Source organism: Xenopus laevis, chromosome 5L, assembly GCF_017654675.1.
Source record: "Xenopus laevis strain J_2021 chromosome 5L, Xenopus_laevis_v10.1, whole genome shotgun sequence".
NCBI lineage: Eukaryota > Metazoa > Chordata > Amphibia > Anura > Pipidae > Xenopus > Xenopus laevis.
Genome location: NC_054379.1, coordinates 49,789,084 through 49,812,129, shown reverse-complemented (window position 1 = coordinate 49,812,129; position 23,046 = coordinate 49,789,084). Strand labels below are relative to the sequence as shown.

Genomic DNA, 23,046 nt, shown 5'->3' with positions numbered 1-23,046 from the left:
CCATGCATTATTTATTTCTCTTACATTTAATGTACCTTAAAGGAGAAGGAAAGCTACAGAGGCATTTTATTGCCAATAGATTAGCTGCAATGGTGCAAGCGAGAATGCTATATTTATTCTGTTGAATGTTTTACCATACCTGAGTAAAAAGCTATAGAAACTCTCTGTTTGTTTAGGATGGGAGCTGCAGTATTAATATGGTGTGACATCACTTCCTGCCTGAGTCTCTGCCTGCTCTGGGCTCAGATTACAGTAGAGAAGGGGGGGGGGAAGAGAAGCAAACTGAGCATGCTCTTGCCCAGGGCAATGAGGTTTAAGCTGAAGGCAGGAAGTCTGATACAGAAGCCCATGTGTACACAATAGAAGGAAAGAAATGCAGTGTTTCTTTTGACAGGGGACTCAGAGCAGCACTACTTTGGGGGTTTATTGGTATATTTATATGCACCTTTCTGATAAGGCATACTTAGTTTTAACCTTTCCTTCTCCTTTAAGCATGAAAATGAACTTAATAGAGATAGGTGCATTGAGAATGCAGCAGGCTACTGTAGAGTCCCTGCTTCATGTCTTGCAGCTACAGTCTCATTGTTACAATTATCCATGCCTATATCAACTACCTCCATTAATAAATCGATTACCTGTAACGTGTTTGTATCCTAAACAAAATGTGAGTGCTACTGAGTATTAGCACTAGGGATTGGCCAAATCATAAGTGATGGTGGCCATACACGGGCAGATAAAGCTGCCGATATCGGTCGTTTGGACCGATTTGACAGCTTATCTGCCCGTATATGGGGGCTTCCGACGGGTCTTCCCGATCGATATCTGGCCACTATATCGATCGGGAAGGTTGGATTTTTACCCGACCGACCCGTCGGAGCCGCTTGGCGCATCGTAATTCGATCGTTCGGCCATGTCACAAAAGAAGATTTTTTTCCACTTTTTCCTTTCCTGACCCTAATTTGCATATGCAAATTCGGATCTGGTTCGGTATTCGGCTGAATCTTTCACCAAGGATTCGGGGATTCGGCCGAATCCCGAATAGTGGACAACACCCTTTTGCACTAGATGTAAGCAAAGGTGTAAGTAAATAGTGGGAATGCAAACTATTTTCTCGCAGGAGGCGCCAGGCAGGCCCGGACTGGCAATCTGTGGGTTCTGGCAAATGCCAGAGGGGCTGCTATAAGGTGCCATAGAAAGTCAGTATTTAGTGGGCTGGTGGGGGCTGATTGGGCCTTTGTGTACCTGAAATGCCAGGGCCTATTTTAATTCTCAGTCCGGACCTGGCGCCAGGCATGTAGAGGGCCCAGTGAGGTCTTAATTAGTGAGTAATTTTAATATATCTTGTTACAACAGGTCACTGTTCCAATATTTTGGAGCCGTAAATAAAATTTGCTGTGTGGCCCAAAAACATCTAGTTACGTCATATAAGCAAACAGTTTTTCATGGGCGATAAACTCTACAGCAAGATTCCAAATAGCATAACATATGTTCCAATGCACAGTACAGCTATGGAAGAGATAAAATTCCTGATGCACTACACAGGGCCGCCATTAGAAATCACGGGGCCCCGTACAACAAAATTTTTGGGGCCCCCTGGGCCCCGCCCACACTGACGACCAAGCTCCGCCCCATATCCCGCCCACATCGCAGTTAAAAGACCACACAGACATCAGCGCTAAAAAAGTAACCGCCCCCCCACACAAGTTGTAAAAAGCTATTGATGGTCAGGGCCCCCTTATAAAAAAAATTGGGGCCCCAAAAAAAAAAAATTAAAATTTTTTTTTTTTTAAAAAACATTGGTGGCAGGGGCCCCCTGTTAAAAAAAACTTGGGGCCCCAACAAAAAAAAATGTAAAAAAAACTAAAAAATAAACAAACATTGGTGGCAGGGGCCCCCTTCTAAGTTAAAAACAAATTGGGGCCCCAAAAAAAAATTTGAAAAAAAATTAATTTTTTTTTGAAAAAAAAAAAAAACATTGGCGGCAGGGGCCCCCTTATAAGTTAAAAACAAATTGGGGCCCCAAAAAAAAATTTGAAAAAAAATTAATTTTTTTTTGAAAAAAAAACAAAACATTGGCGGCAGGGGCCCCCTTATAAGTTAAAAACAAATTGGGGCCCCAAAAAAAAAATTTGGTGAAAAAAAAATTTTTTTGAAAAAAAAAAAAATGGTGGCAGGGGCCCCCTTACAAGTTAAAAACAAATTGGGGCCCCAAAAAAAATTTAAAAAAAAAAAATTTTTTTTTGAAAAAAAAAAAAAAACTGGTGGCAGGGGCCCCCTTACAAGTTAAAAAAATTTGGGGCCACCAAAAAGAAAATTAATTTTTTTTTTTTAAAAAAAAACCCCAAAAAAAAGATTGGTGGCAGGGGCCTATAGAATATTAAAATAATACATTGGTGGCCAGGGGATTAAAAAAAAAAAAAAACAAACTGGTGTTCAGTAGAATTGAACTCATGGCTTCAGTACTTCAACTTCGCCTCCTTTCGTGACTTCGGGTCTTTTCACCGCTTCAGGACTTCGGCTTCGGCTGTTTTCGTGACTTCGGGTCTTTGCGCTGCTTCAGGACTTTGGCTTCGGCTGTTTTCGTGACTTCGGGTCTTTTCGGCGCTTCGTGACTTCGGGACTTCGGCTTTTTCCGTGACTTCGGGTCTTTTCGTCGCATCGGCTTCGGCTTTTCGGCACTTCCGCATTCGGCACTGAAGAGGCAAGACGTACGGCTCGGGCGCTCGTAAGGGGGGCCCGGATCTTCAAAAAAATGCAGCGCTGCCGGGCCCCCCTTCATGCCCGGGCCCGGTACGCTTGTCCCCCCTGTCCCCCCCTGATGGCGGCCCTGGCACTACATATGTAGGAGGATACATAGTGTAGGATTCTAGTGGGAGGGTAGCTGTTTTGCTCGGGTCATTTTGGGAGATATATCTATATAGTTAGGCTGATTGTCCAGAGAGAGGAGCAAATTGGAACAGGTATGGGATCCGTTATGTGGAAACCCATTACAGGTATGGGATCTGTTATGTGGAAACCCATTACAGGGTTGGGGTCCTTTTTCCTTTTTCTCTGTAATAATAAAACAGTAGCTTGTACTTGATCCCAAAAGTAATCCTTATTGGAAGAAAACCAGCCTATTGGGTTTATTTAATGTTTATATGATTTTCTAGTAGACTTAAGGTATGAAGATCCAAACTATGGAAAGATCTGTTATCCGGAAAACCCCAGGTCCTGAACATTCTGAATAACAGGTCCCATACCTGTATACATAAAGCTCCTAATTATGGGAAGGCCATCTCCTATAGACTCAATTTTAATCAAATAATTCATATTTTTAAAAATGATTTCCCTTTTCTCTATAATAAAGCAGTACCTTGTACTATCCCAACTAAGATATATAAATCCATATGGGAGGCATACCAATTCTATTGGTTTTATTCAATGTTTAGATTATTTTTAGCAGACTTAAAAAGTATGATTATCCCAATTATGGAAAGATCCCTTATTCAGAAAACCCCAAGTCCAAAGCATTGTGGATAACAGGTCCAATACCTGGGTTTCGTCAGATAAATTCTGGGTTTTCGGGCGATAACACGAAAATATTGAGCAATTTGGGCATCAGATATGAAAAAATCATACAATTTGAGTTTTTGCTCTATTTTATTGAGTCTTTTCCCATCCAGACTTTTTCAAGCTATGTTATTGATCAATAAAATAAAATCGTGGATGGGAGTTTGGTCGAGCTTGGTTTAATTAAAAGATGAGATAAATTTGAGTTTTAGTAAGTAAATAAGATAACATATTCGATGGTAGTTTGGTCGAGCTTGGTTTAATGAAAGGATAAATTTGAGTTTTAGTAAGTAACCTCCTAACAGTGGTCTTGAATCCTACCTACCCTATAGCCTTTATTCAGTTGAGTACATTTCTTTTTATGTCCAGTAGATGTCAGTCTTGTATATATCTATCAGTTATGAATTAATTCTCTTGATGCTGCAACTTAACTGAAATTGTCTTTCAGATTCCTGTACCTGTTAGTGTATAGTGTTCTAAATTTGCTAGGACAGTGATCATTTTTGCATATATTATGTTTTTTTGCCTCCCTTCTAAAAATGTAGCACTCCTTATCCTACAATCACTAAGTAATTCTAAGTGCTGTTCTCGTGGCCTCTGTTGTGCAACTGTTTACATGTAGAGAAGCAATTCTTTTCCCATACCACCTGTTCAATGTGCAAATTACATTCCATTTGTATCTCCTAACTCCTTTAGTTTTGTGGAGCTATCTCAGTCCCTACATGTAATAACATATGTATCAATATTGGTAACTATTGTGCCTCAAAATGCAAACGCCTCTAATAGATATTTTTAATTAGAGCATGGGTTGCATTGGCATACAGGCATTGCTAACATTCTGAGAATAATCTAGCTAAGAAGGAGGAAATATGGCAAATCCTATAAAGCAGCCTGCCAGTATCTGAACATACCCACTTCCCTATGCCATACCTGCCGAATATAAATGAACAAAATACCCTTTGGGCTGCCACCCAGCTGCATGTGACGGTTGCTTATTTCCAGGCATGTGGGAGATGTTGCCTGTTATTTTAATCTACGCATGCCCTGTCCCCTGTGCTCCAGATGTAGAAACAATGAATGCACATGCACACAATCTTGTGGGAGGAAGGGGGACGACTTCAGTAGAAATCTGGCCCTGAATGTACATTGCATCACAGAACCAGAGCATTTAATGAATATTTCATGTTGGGGATAAAGGCCCGAGTTGCTCTTTAAAGGGGTTGTGCACTTTAACAAAAAGCTTTTACTATGATGTAGAGGGTGATATTCTAAGACAATTTGCAATTGGACTTAATTTTTTATTATTCATGGTTTTTGAATTATTTTAGCTTCTTGTTAAACTCACCATTTTGGAATTTTACCACTCATCTGGTTGCTAGGGTCTAAATTACCATAGCAACTAGGCAGTGGTTTGAATGAGAGACAGGAATATGATTATGAGAGGACCTAAAGGAAAGATAAGTAATAAAAAGTAAATGTGTCAATATGTTTTGGCCAGTGACCCCCATTTGAAAGCTGGAAAAAGTCGGAAGAAGAAGGCAAATAATTAAACAATAATACCCCTTTAAAATCCAACAGAGTACTTTTGGTGTTTGCTAAATGGGGTGCAAAATATCTTTTTTTTTAATCAGGGACTTATTGTGACTCTCTTTAGTTGTTTGATACATCATAATCAATTAGCCATTAAAACTTTGATGCATTGATTGCTCCTTTAAATCCTGCAAATTGCATCTTCGTTACTTGAAAATATTGAATTTTTTTGTTGACTCAGAGTGACACTGAGTGCAGATTTACACTTGGTACCTGCTGGGATTCAATTTTATTTTATTTTGCACAACATAAGAATCTGCACTGCAAGCAATATGCCTCCCAGAGAGAAGCCAGTTGTAATTATTTCTGCCAAAACAAAACACGGACAGTTGCATCATTTAGCTCAGTAATGGAGTGGAGGTATTATCACTGTAAAATTAAAATCAGAACATTTTATAACAAAGATTGTTTTGGACATATGCTATAATTAATTTTATTTTTCAGTAAATGCTTTGTGAAAAATATTGGCATGAAATATTTCACACTGGAACCTTTAATGACCCCATCAAAAAAACAATTGCTCTGTAAGGCTACAAATATATTGTTATTGCTACTTTTTATTACTCATCTTTCTAATCAGGCCCTCTCCTATTCATATTTCAGTCTCTTCATTAAATTAATGCATGGTTGCTAAGGGAATTTAGACCCTAGCAACTAGATTGCTGGAAGGAAGTTGCAGCAGACTGATTGTGTTCAAGTGAGTGGCAGTCACTGCAACTCTTGAATGTATATAATATGTTTTTTTGTTCTTTTTTTATAGATAATATCCCAGCTGGAAGAAAGAGTGTTCAAGCTTAGTGAACAACTGCAAACCCAGACAGAATTGCATCAGGAAGCTATGAACAGAGCAAGAAAAACAGAGCAGTATCTGGAAGACGTAGGTGGTCGGCTGAAATTTGCTGAAGGGGAACTGGTGTCTGGAGATGTAATGCGGGATAACCTCAGTCATGAAAAGCAGAAGGTAAGGTTATGGTCCCCTTTTCAGTATGAGATGAGAGTACTTGATTATTATATATAAGGTATTTGTTAGATATCAGCATATTTAACATCACTATAAATAAGGGTGACCAGTGAGCAAGAAGCCCCATTCAAGTACCCTAGTTAAATGGAATATCTGGCTTGGGAGCAGTATGGGTATTATTATAGAAAATTATTATGGACCAAATGCATGACTGGTCCTTATAAAACTTAGGATAAAATAGACTTCTTGGTTGTAGAACTCAGGTGTGGATACTATTCCACCTCAAACATGCCAGCGTAGATAACTTTTTGATTGTAATGCTTAAAATGTCATGCTAATAAGTACTAAATGTAACTGTGGAAAAACTTAATAAAAAATTTGTTACAAAAAAAAAATGCTAGCATAGAATCCACCTTGTGAGCCATAAGCCTTCGAAGTCAACATGCTCCAGGAAAGTCATTTGAAAACAGAGAGGACTGGTTTCAGTCTGCAGCTCTAAGCAGGGACCACAGACCTGGTTGCAAAAGCTGCACCGACTAGCATGCTGCGGGCCTGCTCTCACCTGTGTAAAAGTAACAGTAGCATGAAATAGAATAATAAATTAAATGGTCATCTACAGATCCCTAGTGTTAGTGGCCCAATAAAGAACCCTTAACAAGCACTTGTGTCCCAGGGAAAGCTACACTATGCATCTCATGTTGGATTAAAAATCCAGTGCAGGGAGCAAAGCACACAGTAGGCAACAGGAAAAAACGCCCATTGCGGCCTGCTCCTCCTCACGCTGCCTAACTTGTGCATCTGGCATGTAAGGTAGGGGGCCAGATAGGGCACCAACAGGCCTTTCCCTGTCCACCCCTTTTGGATAGAGCACTGCCTAACGCAGGCAGCAATCTATTCTAGGGGCTGGCTGCAGGTCTCTGTGCTTGGAAACAGAGAACATCAATCAAATACAGTGTGCAAGTGCAATAAAAATGGCTGCAGCTTTTTGTACTTTGCAAACTGTATTCTGCTTTGTAAATTATCCCATATAATGTCCCTTAATAGATAAGTAAAGCATTGTTTTAGACATCATAACAATCTTGCAAAATGAAAGCGCCACTGTAAGAAAGAAGATCACAAATAGGAATAAATGAAATGATTTCATTCACGTTTCCTGTCATTACTGATTGTTTTTTAGCATCTTTGTTGTTTTTTTTTTTTTTAAATCTAAGTACATGAAGTTCTTGGAGCAGCTGTCTGAGAAAATGAAAGTGGAGAGAGTTGCCACCGACATTGGCTTTGACATGCGTCTGGAAGCCATTCTTGGCCGCGCTGAGCAACTGGTAAAACTAGAAGCTAATGCTGTCATTGAAAACAAGACCCGGGCTCATGGCTTACAGAGAAAGGTATTCAATGAAATCTGTACATTGTTTATACATTCCATGACGATACTTATTAGAATTTTGACATTAATGGAACAGAACATGTTCATAAAGTGTCACAGTTATTAAAATGGTTTTTTAAAATGATTTCTCCAGCTTTACCTCATTTGACCTTGACTGTGACCATTTTTACTTACTGTACATAACTTTGACCCTCACTTCAACCAAAATACTGTATGCCTGGAATCTGGTCATCAGTTCAGACCTGATGAAATTTCCGTTTCAGCTTTGGCAGCTATCTTGACTTTGTCAGAATTATTCGGACACTTCATAAATACTCAATTACATTGTTGAAAACCGTCGAGGTGTGTAAAGGTAAAAGCTGCTACATTGATGCTGTATTATAAATAGATCATAAGACTGGAGTCATTGCTATATAATTAATAGAGAGAGGTACATTTCTTAGTAACGACACAAAATTATTGAATAAGTTTATGGCAAAAATTTACCAAATCCTGTATTTCAGGTTTGCTGCAGCTAATTACAGGTATGGTATCTGTTATCTGGAAATCCATTATCCAGAAAGCTATGATTTATAGGATGGCCATTTCCCATAGACTTAGAAAGAATATCCCGATGTAAAAATCTAAAAATTAGTCATATGTGGTGCCTGGGTGCTCAAAGCTCAGACCTACAGCTTGAGGTGGAGGTATCCAACCAAAGAAGAAAAATGGCAGGCACTCACAGATCCCACAAACAGGCTTGTAAAAGAACTGATAACTTTATTTAGGCCACAAAATAGATAAATACATAGCCCTACGCGTTTTGTGCCAGTGGGCACTTAATCATAGGCTGTACAAGAACACATATTGGTATACCAGATATATACCCTAAACCAGGGATCCCCAACCTTTAGAACTCATGAGCAACATTCAGAAGTAAAAGGAGTTGGGGAGCAACACTAGTATTAAAAATGTTCATGGCTGCCAAATAAGGGCTGTGATTTGCCATTTAGAAGCCTCTTTGTGTCAACCTACATTGAGTCTCTGTTTGGCAGTGCAACTGGTTTTTATGCAAAGACCCTTATTATAGTCACATAAATTAAACATTTTAATTAAATAATTTTAAATTTTAAAATGATTTCCTTTTTCTCTGTAGTAATAAAACAGTACCTTACATTATTTTCTAGTAGACTTAAGGTATGAAGATCCATATTACAGAAAGATCCCAACTAAGATATAATTAATCCTTATTGGAGGCAAAATCATCCTATTGGGTTTTATTAATGCTTAAATGATTTTTATAGTAGACTTAAGGCATGGAGATCCTATTTACAGAAGGATCCCTTATTTTGAAAACCACAGGCCACAGGCATTCTAGGTGACAGGTCTTGTACTTGATTATGTTGTTTAATGCTCAGATGCCGCAGAAGCATATATGTTAGGATTATGACATTTTATTCTGCTCTTTGTGGAAAGATGTAATTTCCACATATGTGGCACATTTAGACAAGAGCCAGATAAGCTTTCTGATGTTGTTCCCCCTGCTCTTTCTTGTTACTGGGAAAATGCTGACAACCCCACGTACAGCAGCAGCTATGCCTTGCACTTTGCATAGTCAGTGGCAGATTAATGAGATGTGAAGCCCCTAGGCTACACTTTGCACAGACCCCCTGGCTCGCCAGTGGAAATAATTAAAGCATTTTAAAATGATTTCCTTTTTATTTATAATAATAAAACAATGCCTAATACTTGATCCTAACCAAGATATAATTCATCCTTATTGAAGGAAAAACAAACCCATTGGGTTTATTTCATGTTCAAACGTTTTTTTAAGTAGACTTAAGGTGTGGAGGTCTAAATTAAGGAAAGACCTCTCATCTGGAAAACCACAAGTCCCATGCCTGTATAGCTACATTAGCTACCTACTCATTTATTTGCCCATGTTTATATGATCAGCTGATCAGGAAATAGTTTTGGAAGGATCACTTTTTATGCTGGTCGATATAGATCTTACTCAGTCAGCCATTTTTTTAATAGAATTTTTCTTCATTTTTTGTTTTTTATCATGGCTAAGAGCAGTGCTGTTATGCAAAGTGTATTTGAGTTTAATGGCTTTGAAATAATCAAAATATGTATGTTAATTAAGGCAGAACATTATTACTTGGCCTGATACTGTTAATTTGGTTCATTTTGAAAAGCTTGATGCTATAGTTTGCAGATTGTCCCATCACTTACTGTCATCTGCCATCTGTTAGCAGTTCTTTATTGCTGTTATAAAGAGATTTGAATTAGGAACATATCTGAGCCAGAGTAATGGTATAAAAAGGAAACACATTCATTCATATTACAATTTGCTCTTACCCCAAATGTGTATTGTAATAGATGGAATATAGAATTGCTTTTCCGTGTGACTAATAATAGTGTATTTTCAAGTTCTGTTTATTTCATGTATGCAAGTCAGTATTCATTCTAAAAAGACAACTTTATGTTACAAGCATTGCTGCTTTTCTAAAGCAAACAATCTGGAGCTCTTTTCCATCCAACATAAATAAGGAGCAGATGACTTGTATTTTTTAGTGCTTTTGTCAATTTCCACCCAATCTAGGGATCATTTAGGAACACAGGTGCTAAGTTGCACCAAAGCAGTTACCCCTAACACCCAATCAGAACTTTTATTTTCTGGAGGTGGCCATATAAATAATTTCCAAACAAGCGGTGGGCCAAATCCAGTGGTTTAACAGGCACCAAGTCACCCTCAATGTCACTTACTTATGGGCTCCCAGCTCCCCCTGTTCCAGTGCTAGATGTAAAAGGCAGGGGTGGTGAAAAGGCATTGCTGGCTGCTAAAACAGGTGCCACAGGCAGATGTAACAGGGTAAGGCACAGGGTGGTTGGAACAGTACCATAGCCAAATAGATAGCAGGGATTATAGTTTCTTACTGGGCTCCGTACTGGGCTCCGTCTGTCGCTGGACCCCTGCCTGGCGGAGTCTGCTTATCATTAGTAATGCCACTGGCCAAATCAAGCTGATTTAATTGTTGGTATTTTCAAACCTGCCTGAAACACAAGTACATACCTCCAAACTGTCCCGTTTTCTGCGGGAAAGTCCTGATTTTGACCGCTCAGCCCGCAGTCCCGGGTTTGTTACTGAAATGCCACGACTTTCTCTTTGAGCTCCTGCACTGACACCAGAAAAAGTAACAAAGTTTCTGAAACTTAATTAAAGTAAGAGGCTTTTTGGCAGAGAGCCCAGAAAAGCCAGCAGCTGCGCTTGTATACTTTTGTAAAAATTTAAGATAAGCAAAGAAACAATTATAACTATATAAGATAAGCAAGTGTGTTGGGAGAACTGAGACTAGCAGCTTAAAGGGAATTTCACTTTCATTAGCAAAACGGTTATAATACATACAACATTGCACTAAAACTCCCAGAAATTTTGTAAAATGGACATGGTAGTTAGGGATTAGCCAAAAATTTCCAGTTTGCCAACTTCACCTCAAAGATCAGCAGCTTATATTGGCATTTATATGACAGCTTTACTTGTATTAGACTGTTCCAAGCTATTTGCTGATTGGCTGTGGCTGGCATCTGCACTTGTGCATCTAACTTAGTAAATTACATTTCCAGATGCTTCTAACATTGATGCAGGGGCAGATTGCCTTTTAATATGTTATAAATTATCCTATATTTTTTTTTAAATAGTGTTTTTTCATTATTTGCCTTCCTCCACCTCTTCATTAAATGGGGCTCACAAAACTATTGCTCTGTGAGACTACAATTCTATTGTTACTTTTTATCATTTATCTTTCTATGTGGGCCCTCTTGTATCCATATTCCATGTTTACTAGTTCTTTGCACAAATTGCTTCTTCTTTAAGTTAACTTTCAGCATGTTATAGATCTAATTCTAAGCAACTTTTCAATTGGCCTTCATTTTCTGTTTTTACAGTTTTTGAATTAATTGCCATCTTCTTTTGACTGTTTCCAGCTTTCAAATGGGGGTCACCATCTAAAAACGCAGGCTCTTTAAGGCTACAAATTTATCATTATTGCTACTTTTAATACTTATCTTTCTACCAAAGGCCTTCACCTATTCATATTCCAGTCTCTTATTCAACTCTTATTCAATGCATGGTTTCTAGCAGTGTCGTACTGGGGTGTCCGGGGCCCACTGGGGCTGCTGCCTAGGGCCCCCCACCCCAGTCGCGAGTGCCACCACCACCCCCAATAGCAAGTTAAACCAAGCTCCCACCTTATGCGCCATAAGATCGCGAGGGGGCTCCTGTAGGTAGAGGTTTCCAGCATCGGACCTGGGTCTAGTGGAGGCCCACAAGGGGAGGTTTCCACTATCGCGCCTGTGTCAGCAGGGGCCCACGAGGGGAGTTTTTCAGCATCGGACCTGGGTCGGTGGGGGCCCACCAGGGTTTTCTCCCGGTGTCCCGCCAGTTCGACACTGGTTTCTAGGGTAATTTGGACCCTAGCAAATATTAAAATAGTAAAATATGAAAATTAATTGTACATTATCTCAGAATATCGCTCTCTTATCTCAGAATATCGCTCTCTAAATCATACTAAAAGTTAATTTAAAGGTGAACAACCCCTTTGAGGTTTGTGTAATGAAGCCTATGATTTCTACTTTTAATATAGAAAATGTATTTTAGAAAAAAATTGGGTTAGCTAAATGTAATTTCCTCTAAATTGATTTTCCTATCTGCCCACACAGTTAAAGGCACAGAAGGAGACACTTGACAGTAGAGAACTTCATATGGAGCTTTTAAGGAAAAAAATTGCCCAGCTGGAAGAGGAGAAGCAAGTGAGGACAGCGCTGGCAGTAGAGAGGGATGAAGCTAACCTGACAGTGAGGCGCTTACAGAAAAAGGTGGACAGACTACAGAAGGAGCTGAACGTTGCTCTAGATTCCAACACTGAACTGAAGGCTAGGCTTTCAGACACTAATGATTTAAAGGCAAGTACATTATAACCAATACAGTTCATTAATGACTATGTATTATAATGGGATAAATATAAACAAACAATTAGTGTGCAGGGATCTGGTGCCCCATTATGAACATGTGCTTTTATGTGAGGGTTATGCTGGATATCAACCAACAGAAAATAAATACAGAGTCACCCGATCTCCAATAGCAGACTATTACACTCAGTAAATGCAATGTGTACATATGTAAAATTGAATTGATAGTGTAACATAGTAAGAAAAAACAGACACTTTTAATAGTGTTGCAGAAATCAAAAAGCATATGTCTCTTTAATACAGGTTACTTGTTATCTCCATCACTAGAGTGTAAGGCTACTGCCGCACAGGGTTTATAAGCACACAGGGTGGGACTGGGCCAGCGGGACACTTGATGGGCCTGGCCAGCCCAGACCCGGTCCCTGCGGCTGCCTGAATCTTTGCGCTCTTTGTGAAAAGCAGGTTCACACTGGCAGGGGAGGGTTTAGGGTGCTGCAGAGGCCCATGGAGGTGGCGGAGGGGGGTTGGGGGCTGAGGGCTGGGGTGGGGGTGCAAGCCCACCCCAGTGGACCCGGACCCCCCTAGTCCAACGCTGTAAGTACAAGCTGATAAACCACCCCTCTGCTCCAATCTGCTTCATTGTGTCTGCACCCACAGACACTGTGTTGACCTGGGTGCAGACACACATTTGCGGACTTCAGCTCCAAAAAGTGTGAGAATGCATTTTCATACCTTAATCCACTTGCCAATACAGTGTCTTTGGGTGCAGACACAATGAAGCAAATAGTCATTATTATGCTTTTTTATAATAATAATATAAGCTGTAGCACATATAACTTATATTATAATTATCAGTTCTCTTTTTGACACTTCACGACACATCTCTAGGATATTCACATGATTAGAAATGGGGAAATCCCACAGTTGGCTCAGCCATCCTGCATTATGCATAGTACAACGAAAAACAAGCTTTTTTGGTTTTATTTGCAAAAGCCTTAAAGAACAAACAAAGCTTCTCTTTTAGAAAAGAGAGCCCTGTGGCTTTTCATTGCGTGGAATAAAACCGTTTATCTCTGAAAGATAACATAGACTTTGACATGTTTTTTTCTCTCTGATTCCTAAAAGCAAATACACATTAAAAAAAGTGCTCTTATCAATAAAAGAGTTTTTTAACACAAAATCATTTTTCTATACACATTTTTACAAATCTGGCTTTTTAGAAAAACTGGACAATATCTGATTGATTTGTTTCTGTTCCAGTTTGTTGGATATCACCTAAACATCCATATAAGGGTATATAAACCATCATCTGATTTTTGTAGTATGGCCCGTTGCAAATTGGGACGTTAACATTAAAATGAGCTTTTAGTATGAGGCAGATGGGGCATTGTTAGACATATTGCATTTAACCTTAATTTTTATGGTATTTAAATGGCATTGCTTGCTAGATTCACTGAGCCTATAAAATAAGACTCAAAATGAAGGATTACACTCACACAAGCAATATAACTTGAGTAGTTTTGTCTGATTTTGCTATCATTGGATAGGCACTAGCTATAGTACTAATGTTGGCAGAAGGTTCCAAGTTACTAGTGCCTAGGATTCCCACCTTTTAAAAAAAAATTAGCGGCCAGTGGTGGGGGTGGGAACTAAAGGGAAGGACCGTGACACAAAAGGGGCGGAGCCGTCAGACCATGATGCAAAAAGGGGCGGGTCCACCGAGTAGTGCTGCAAAAGGGGCGTGGCCACATCGCCAGAAGCCGAAGAAAATGTATGTTTTCACCGGCGGGCATGGGCTTTTGTAAATGGTATTACAAATTACCGGCAGCTACATTGCCTGTAAATTTGTAATACTGGCCCCGGCCCTGGCAGGTGTTTTCCCGGCTAGGCCAGTAAAATACCGGCCGGGTGGCAACCCTACTAGTGCCTTACAGTAGGACCACCATCAGGGGGTACTGTTGTACCGGGCCTGGCTGTGCTGCACTTTTCAAATTATCCGCCCCCCTTGACAGCGCTGAATTCATGCGCTAAACCGCGCTAAAAAGGAACTGAAGAGCCGAAGTCCTGAAGAGCTGAAGTCCCGAAGAGCCGAAGTCCCGAAGAGACGAATTACTGAACTCAAGAACGATCCGTTCTCGGGTTCGGAATTCGGCTCTTCGGGACTCCGGCTCTTCAGGACTTTGGCTCTTCGGGACTTCGGCTCTTCGAGTCCTGAAGCCGCGAAAAGACCCAACGCCACAAATGGAGCCAAAGCTGAAGCCCCAAAGCCACGAAGACTCAAGCCAAGGAATGAGCCTAAGATAAGTTCCACTGAACAACAATGTGTTTTTTTTTAATTTTATTATATCACTGGCCACCAATGCAATACTGCATAGGCCCCTGCCAACTATGTTTTTTTAAAATATTCTATGGGTCCCCTGACCACCAATGTTTCTTTTAAAAACTTTTATGTGGGACCCTGGATGCCAATGAGTTTTTTTTAATTTATAGGGGGGCCCTAACCACCAAGGACTTTTTATAACTTGTGTGTGTGGTTGTTTACTGTTTTGAGCACTGATGTCTGTGTCTCCTATTTACTATGGTGTGGAGTGGGCGGGATCTGGGGGTCCCACAAAATTATGTTGTACCGGGTTCTGTGATTTATGATTGTGGCCTAGCCAACTGGTGGTTGCAGAAGTATTACTTTGGATGTACCACCTGCAGTAGAGTTCTTTTGCTAATACTTGCTATTTTTCAAGGTACGTCTGTGAGATGATGGGTCCTTCTTCTGGCCATTTGTGTACCCTAATTATATGGGTTGAAACAAAATCACTGATTGTAGGACTTTTTTCTGTAAGGGGTTAATCTATCATATTTAATGTTCATTAGAAAAAACAAAAGAGGTTCAGTCACCAATATGGGACAGGAAAATAAAGGTTGCACTGGGAACAATGCAAATATTAGACAAAAGGAGGACAGTACTGCCTGATGCACACAGGAGGTGGTGGTTGGTAAATTCTTCATACAAATGGAGACATTTTCTTAATCTAAATTATGCAAACATTCTTATGATTTCATTTTCATGGCTATCACTAGCTTGGCTAAAACTATAGAATTGTTCAGGTCTGACTCAACAGAAAATTGACTCATATTAAAAGAAAAATATATATACTAATTGACGTTGCTTTTAATACACAATAAAACATTAGGGAATTGCCTTTGGAATAACCAAAACATTCTTACACTGCATTTTAGTTATCGTTATAGCTGCCATCTTATACCGTTAGCTGGTGCATTCTTCACAGATATTTTTATAGTATGAACCCTTGTGTTTTTAACAATTATGCTTTTGCTGTTCTAGTTGATAGAAAATGTCTGAGGTGATGCAATGTAACATCTAATAGCTGTAGGATCTATTATTCAGAAGCCAGTTATCCAGAAAGTTCCCAATATGGAAAACTATGAGAGCAGTTCTTTATTTTTGACAGATTTTCTTTTTCTCTTTTACTGAAGACTGTATGAAATATAGATTCCAGGGCAGAAGCTTGCTCCTAGCAGTTATTTTTAAGATATTGTGGTAAGGGTTAGAAAAACATAACAATATGTTGCACTTTTTTTTTTTTAGATCAAGACCATGGAGCAGCACAAGACAATTGATGAGTTAAATAAATCTGTAAATCAGTTAGAGAAGGCAAAAGGGAAGACTCAGAAGATGCTGGTTTCCGTAAAATCAGAATTGGAGTTCACTGAGCGAGAGGCTCAGGAGGAAAAAGAGAGAGCTGGAAATTTGCTTGAGGTTGTCACCAGTGAGTTGAAGACTCTTAAAAAAACACTGGAAGAAGTTGTTAAAAGGGAAAAACAGGTAACAGTATTTCTTAAATGAGCTTCAATACCATATAACCATTCTGTCCGATGTTTCAAAAAGATCCTAATACAATACAACACAATATGGGGCTTCATTAACTGTTAGTGATTTCAGGGCACAGAAGTTTGAGGCACAGGGCACAGAGTTGGGAGGCACAGGGCACAGTGGTGCAAGGCACAAATGTGAGAAGTACAGGTCCCAGAGGTGTGTGGCACAGGCCCCAGATTTGGTAGGGACATGGCACAGAGTTTGGAGGCACAGGGCACATTGTTTGGAGGCACATGGCACAGAGTTTGAAAGCACAGGGCACAGAATTTGGAGACACAGGCCACATAGTTGGTAGGCACAGGCCCTAAAGGTATAATGCACAGGGCCTAGAGGTGTAAGGCACACGACACAGAGGTGTGAGGCACATGACACAGAGGTGTGAGGCACAGGGCCGGAGGTGTGAGGCACAGGGCACAGAAGCGAGAAGCACAGGGCACAGAGGCTATTATGTCCTAATAGCAGAAATAAGTATGACACTTTCTTTGCACATTGTACCTGTGTGCACCTGAATTGTCTAGCATTGTGGGGGGAAAATTTGCCCCACTTAGTAATTTTTTCACACTTTGGCATTTAATCTGCAAAATAGAGGGATTATTTCACCATTTTATAAATCTATTATTTCTAGGAAAATACCAGCAAAAGCTGTGCTTTGGGACCATGATGCAAATTGGGCACATTTGGACAGTTTGCTCAAAATATAGAAATGTTTAAGCCAGAACCTGCTTTGGATCAAACATATTCCAGTCATTAATGTTGATAATTGCAGTTTACAAATGAGTGTGCATTACTTGTACAGATGTCATCGACCATATGGACCCAATAGATCTCTTGATTGAACCAGATAATTTGACCATTCTGGTCGTTAAAGTGCCTGTTTATATCACGACACCTTGAATTAGTCGATCTAGTGGCCTGTTTATGGGCCCAAAACAATCCCCACCCGGACTGATATTTATTCAGTCTCTGGGTCAAATGGACAAATATGCCAATCTGCAGACAATTTAGGAGCAAGTGCAAAATGTCCTTAGTTCTATTCAAGATGCAATGTGTGCAGTTATTTTTTGCACTAGTTAAGGGCCTTATCCTTGCTCCACGTGATTCTTCTTTGCCATTTTAATGCTTTACATAGAAAACTTGCTTATATGCACCAACTTTTATACTTTTTGGAGCAATTTGTATTACGTGCCATTAATAAGTTGCCTAGCTGAAACTGCAGTTGCTTCAAAGATTAAGAACAAGGCAGAAATGGCAGTCAGCATAATGGTGAGGCTGATGTGTTGCCATGGTAACATTAGTGAATAGCAGATGCCGCATGTGTGGGCCCCAATCTATATTGGAAAACATCATTGGAACATGGTGGATGCAAAGAAAGTCATTAGAATAAACAGACAAAATGTACCCAGTTACAATAAGAGACACAGTTCAATCAGTTCCCTCTCAAGAAGGATTTGGAGCAGAGTCTAGTCTAGATAAGATGCTGAACGTTTATGACAAGATGAAATGTTCATCTGCAGTCTAGGTTACTTGCTTTTATCACAAAATGCTCTTGATTATACAAAGTCAGAAAATTAATTTTTAGATTGGTTTCATTTATTGCTGGGTCATGCTATCAAAGCCCAAGTTCAATGCCTGCTAATTGCACAAGTGGCATCTGCTTCTAAGAATTTGGGTTCCTAGGACATTTGTTCTAATGACTGTTGGACCTCACCCTCACTAAGCTATTACAACGCACTTATACAAAAAAAATCAGTTTGTCATAAGACACAGTCAAAATGTGTTCTTTGTTTTACTGTAGGGGGATTTGCCAAATAATGACACATTAGCAAAGATGCATTTCCAGTTATTTACTGTGGTTATCTTGCCTGAGAAATCTGTAGCTTATTAAAAGGTTTTTTTTGAAGATGCAAGTCCTTGTCCAAGAAACAAAACAGCAGTAAATTAAGTGTTGTACATCATATTACAATTTAAAGCACCAGCATGTCTCCTTCTTTGTGACTTTTTTCTTTTGCAAGCAGTAAAGGGACACGGTTTATGTTAGCTCAGTATTGGGGGAATGTAATACAAGTCGCAAAAAAGATAAACAATTCGCTCCAATAAGAATAAAAGTTTGCATTTGCAATGTAATATTCTTCCTTAAACTTTTATTACATTATTACATTGCGAATTGTAATTGCACATCGCGAATTTTAAGGAGCAAACGTAACCTTTTCAGTAAGAAGTTTTATTACAGTCGCAAAAGCTATTTTAAATTCACGCAAAGTCAAATTTGTTCTTGCAAAGGCATAACTTTCGGAATTGTGAATAGTTTTTCCGTTACCAGCTTTTATTACATTCCCCCATAAGTGTTATATTGGATTCAACTTAAAAAGTAATAAATATTATACCTTATGTTGATAAAAAAAAAGTTGCATTTTTCTTGATAATAGGTTGGGTAATGGGCCATCTTTCCTGTATTCTTCTGGCTGGCTGTTTCTGTTCAGCTAAATGTATGGTCTACGATGCCTAAAGTCCATAACAATAATAGTAATAAGAGAAAATAAAGGGGAAACATCAAAAGTTTTAAAAGGGTTAGATAGCATTGCAAGGTGCAAAGTGCAAATATGGGCACAATCTACAATTTTTTAGCACTTTGCCCCCTGCCTTTCACTGTACATGAATTCAGTACTGCATTCATTAGGGACAGGGGGAGGAAATGGCCCCTATGGGCCCCCTTCTCCCACCCCCTGCCCATCTCCTAACTTGTCCATTATTCAGATGCACAAATTAGGAAGCGGAGATGTGAGGGCTACTCACCCTGGTGGCCTAGTGGGCCGGCGGGGACGCCCGCCACGCTCTCAGCGGGGACACTAGTGAGTTCCTGGTGCTTCTGTGCTGTTTAAGCTTCTGTTTTCCTGATATCTGATTACCTGTTGTGACCCCTGCCTGTTTGTGACAATTCTGACTTCTGGAATTCTAACCCTGCCTGGTAACCAACTCTTCTATATCCGTACCCCTCCTGATTTATCTCCTGGTTTGACCCTTGCCTGTCTGACTCCGCTTGCACTCTGCCTGCCCCGACCCGGCCTGATTTGACTACGCTTTCTGCCTACGCCATGTACTGTGACCTTCTGCCCAAAAGACTTTTGCTTTACCGTCGTGCCCCTTTGCTCGTCCAGAACCCTTCGCTTGGCACCTCTCTTAATAAGACTTGGGGGCATCCGATTAGCCGAGGGCTCCTCCCGAGGTGAAAGGTGGCTGTTAAAGGCAGAAGCAAGACCCGAGAACAGGGTGCTTAGCATAGGTTCTGGATTTAGGGTGCTGACCGTGACAGGAGAAAGAAGCAGACCACAATCTATGGCAAGCAGGGATGGGCAAATTTTTTCGCCTCGTTTCGCCGAAAAAATGACGCCCATAGGCTTCTATGGTGGCGTGCGTCAAAAAAAAAGACGCGCGTCAAAACGCTGTGCGACAAAATTTTTTTGACGCCCATAGACTTTAATGGGCGTCTGCGACATTTCACCGGCGGCAAATTTTTGGTGAAACGGGTCAAATTCGCCCATCCCTAATGGCAAGTAGTAAAGAAAGGGCAGCCCTGCATTTGCCAACACTGCACTGAACCTTGTGACAGATGGGACACTGAGGGAGGGAGAGTGACAGGGGCAACGGGAGTGAAAGAGGTAGGGAAAGAAAGATTGGAGATGAACAGAGGATGGAAACAGTGAAGGAGGAGAGAATGAGCATGCTGTTTGAAGTAAGTAAGTGGGTGAAGTCAGGTGTTTGTCTCTTTAAGTTGTAAATGGGGCATTCTGACATAGGAGCTAAGCATTTATAAAGATAAAATGTATAGTATATTTATACCTAACATATATAAGCAACCCATTCATAAACTGAATGCTGACTAATTGTTGTTTTGCACTTACAGCTGGTAGACTTTCGGGAAGTGGTATCACGAATGCTGGGCCTAAATGTTAACGTTTTGGCACTTCCTGACTACGAAATTATCAAACGACTTGAAGGGCTGATCCACAACCACCACCATCATGTTGTCTCCTGTGCCTAAATATAACCTGTGGACAAGTACAAGTATAATGATCATTTCATAAGAGCAAAGTTGGTCTCAGATGTATCATTTAACTTGTTCTATGAACATGTACAGCATGTGCCTTATGTTTGAATACACCTTCACAGAGTGCCATGTTTACCAGTATCTATGTGGCTTGTTTGTTTTATTCTTTAAACCATACAAGAATAAGAGACATACTTAATTACATAATTCATTTTAGCTTACACTACATGTCCAAAAATACCTAGATACACTTTTTCCATCTAAGCCTAAGCTAGTTTGAACACTCGCTGCTGAGTTGCAAACTCTCTGGAAGCAACATCAGAGGAAAAACTATTCAATAGGCATTTGGAGTTTTTATGGGTGAGCAGCCGCACACAAGCCTAACATCTCCATGCAGAGTGCTAATCATTGGACTGAGTTGTGTAAAGGTCCCTGCCATTAGACTCTGGATCACTGGAAAGATCATCTGACTGTGTTTTTCAGATTCCAGGAAAACACTGCTTTTTAAAATGTTGATAGTAACGTTTGCTTATAGAGTAACAGTCTGGGTTTCACACTATGGTGTACAATGACGTTCATAATGCCATGCTTCCTACTTCCCCTATTTTGGGGAAGGGTCTTTCTTGTTTAAGTGTAATAATGCACAAATTAAGATTCATAGCAAATGGATTTGCTAGGATGGGAGTGGAAGACCTTGAATGGCCTGCACTGAACCTCAACCCAACTGAACACATTTGAGATAATTTTGAATTTTGGATTATTTGACTAAAATGGAGTTTATGGGAGACAGCCATCCTGTAATTTGGCGCTTTCTGGATAATGGGTTTACGCATAACGAATCCCATACCTGTACTATTGTGGTTGAATGAAAGCAAATGTTACCAATAGTGGTCCAACATCTAATTAAAAGCCTCCCAGAAGAATAGAGGCTGTTGTAGCAGTAAAGGGAAAACTAACTTAATATTAATACCCTTGGTTTAAGAAAGAATTGTTGGAAAGGCAGGTGTCTGGATAGTTTTGGCCATATGGTGTATGTCAAGTGCATTATTTCACTTCCAGTGGGTATATTGTACTTCTCCAAGATGATACCGTTAGCTTAATCAAGTACCCAGAAACCACCAATAGATCCCAATTTCAGAGCTGAAATGATAACTAGTGAATCTGTTACTGGCTGAGTTGCTATCGCATGTTTTAGTCCTTAGGCAGGCACTACAGCCCTTTTTTATGTATGGCTTACTAATATTGCCTAATGAGAGTATACTGGATCAAATGTGCATCTGTATGTTTGCATACATTCAGGGATTTTTTTTTTTTACAAATGTCATGAAATCAACATTACTAAATAAGTTGGCACTTTTTCAATACTTGATTATGATATAAGGGGTATGAGAACACGTATAAAACCATATTGCTCTTATTAAACGGAAGTTCACCTTTATATCAACCTCAAACTTTTTATATAGGCCCAGCCTTACCCATCTCATTTTTGATTTCCAAATGTTTGTTTAGCTGATAAAATAATAATTAAACCACAAAAGAAGACCAACTGAATATTATCTTAGGATATTATTTTCTACAATATAATAAAAATTGTAAGGTAAACAACCAATTTAGCAGTTTGTTCATCACTCAGAATCTTTAGCTGTGATTTTTTTAAATAATCTGTAACAATAACAATACATTTTAGCAAAAAATTGGAAAATAAATGTATTTTATTTTATTTATTCCTTTGTGTGAATATTTTTCTATGGTGATACCAGCACTGATAAAGAATACTGGCAATACGTGATTATTAAGTCAGAAATTTTCCATCTGACCTTCCTCCAATGAACAATCCAAGAAGTACTCGCACACCCTGGCCCTCCCGAAGATAGAGATCCCTGGTGCACAGCAAAATGGAGGAAACGGCAACCTCACGATCCAATGGCGACAAGAAATTCACCGGCACACAGGTAATGCAAGCAGGTTATACCTTGCTAAGTGTTTATTGCAGCATGCAACGTTTCGGGGTTACCCCCTTTATCAAGCATGCTTCGGGGGTAACCCCGAAACGTTGCATGCTGCAATAAACACTTAGCAAGGTATAACATGCTTGCATTACCTGTGTGCCAGTGAATTTCTTGTCGCCTTCCTCCAATGAAATCACCCTCCAATGACATCATAGATGGGCAGAATTGGTGCAATGATGCCACAGAAAGGTAGGGCTTAGCACCTGCTCAGACCCACTCTAAAACAAAATGTATCTGCTTTCAGATGTATTCACATGTATTTAAGCTGCATATCATTGACTGTGCATCCAGATAAGAGCGTATATGCCTTGGAAGCAGCTAGTAAACCACAAGCGTGCAATGAACCAACTCTTCTTGAACACTATGAAATGCAAAATTCAAAAAAGGGAGACAAAAAAATTTAACTGAACACACAAATACACATTAAAGGGGACCCGTCACCCAAAAAAATTATTCGAAATCCTATTTTATCACATTAGTCAAGCAAAATGAACTTTAATTACACTATATAAATTATTTGAATCTTGTTTCCTTCAGTCTGGGAATTCAAAATTATACGAAGCAGACAGGAGCCATTTTGTGGACACTGTTATTAAGGCAAGTCTTGCATCATCTCAGAATCTTGTTTGTGCACCAGAATGGGGGACCTGATGTCCATCCCAA

The 23,046-nt window shown here is 39.7% G+C and overlaps 1 protein-coding gene across 1 annotated transcript in view; it reads left to right on the top strand.

Moving 5' to 3' along the window:
• The window catches only part of ccdc170.L (coiled-coil domain containing 170 L homeolog), a 37,264-nt gene extending 15,170 nt beyond the window's left edge, over positions 1-22,094 (top strand). Inside the window, exons 9-13 of the mRNA XM_018263042.2 lie at positions 5,903-6,103; positions 7,315-7,488; positions 12,189-12,431; positions 16,042-16,278; positions 20,231-22,094. Of these exons, the coding sequence (XP_018118531.1) occupies positions 5,903-6,103; positions 7,315-7,488; positions 12,189-12,431; positions 16,042-16,278; positions 20,231-20,368 (993 nt within the window). The 3' untranslated portion in view covers positions 20,369-22,094. The remainder of the gene's footprint in view (positions 1-5,902; positions 6,104-7,314; positions 7,489-12,188; positions 12,432-16,041; positions 16,279-20,230) is intronic.
• Positions 22,095-23,046: the final 952 nt, after the last annotated feature.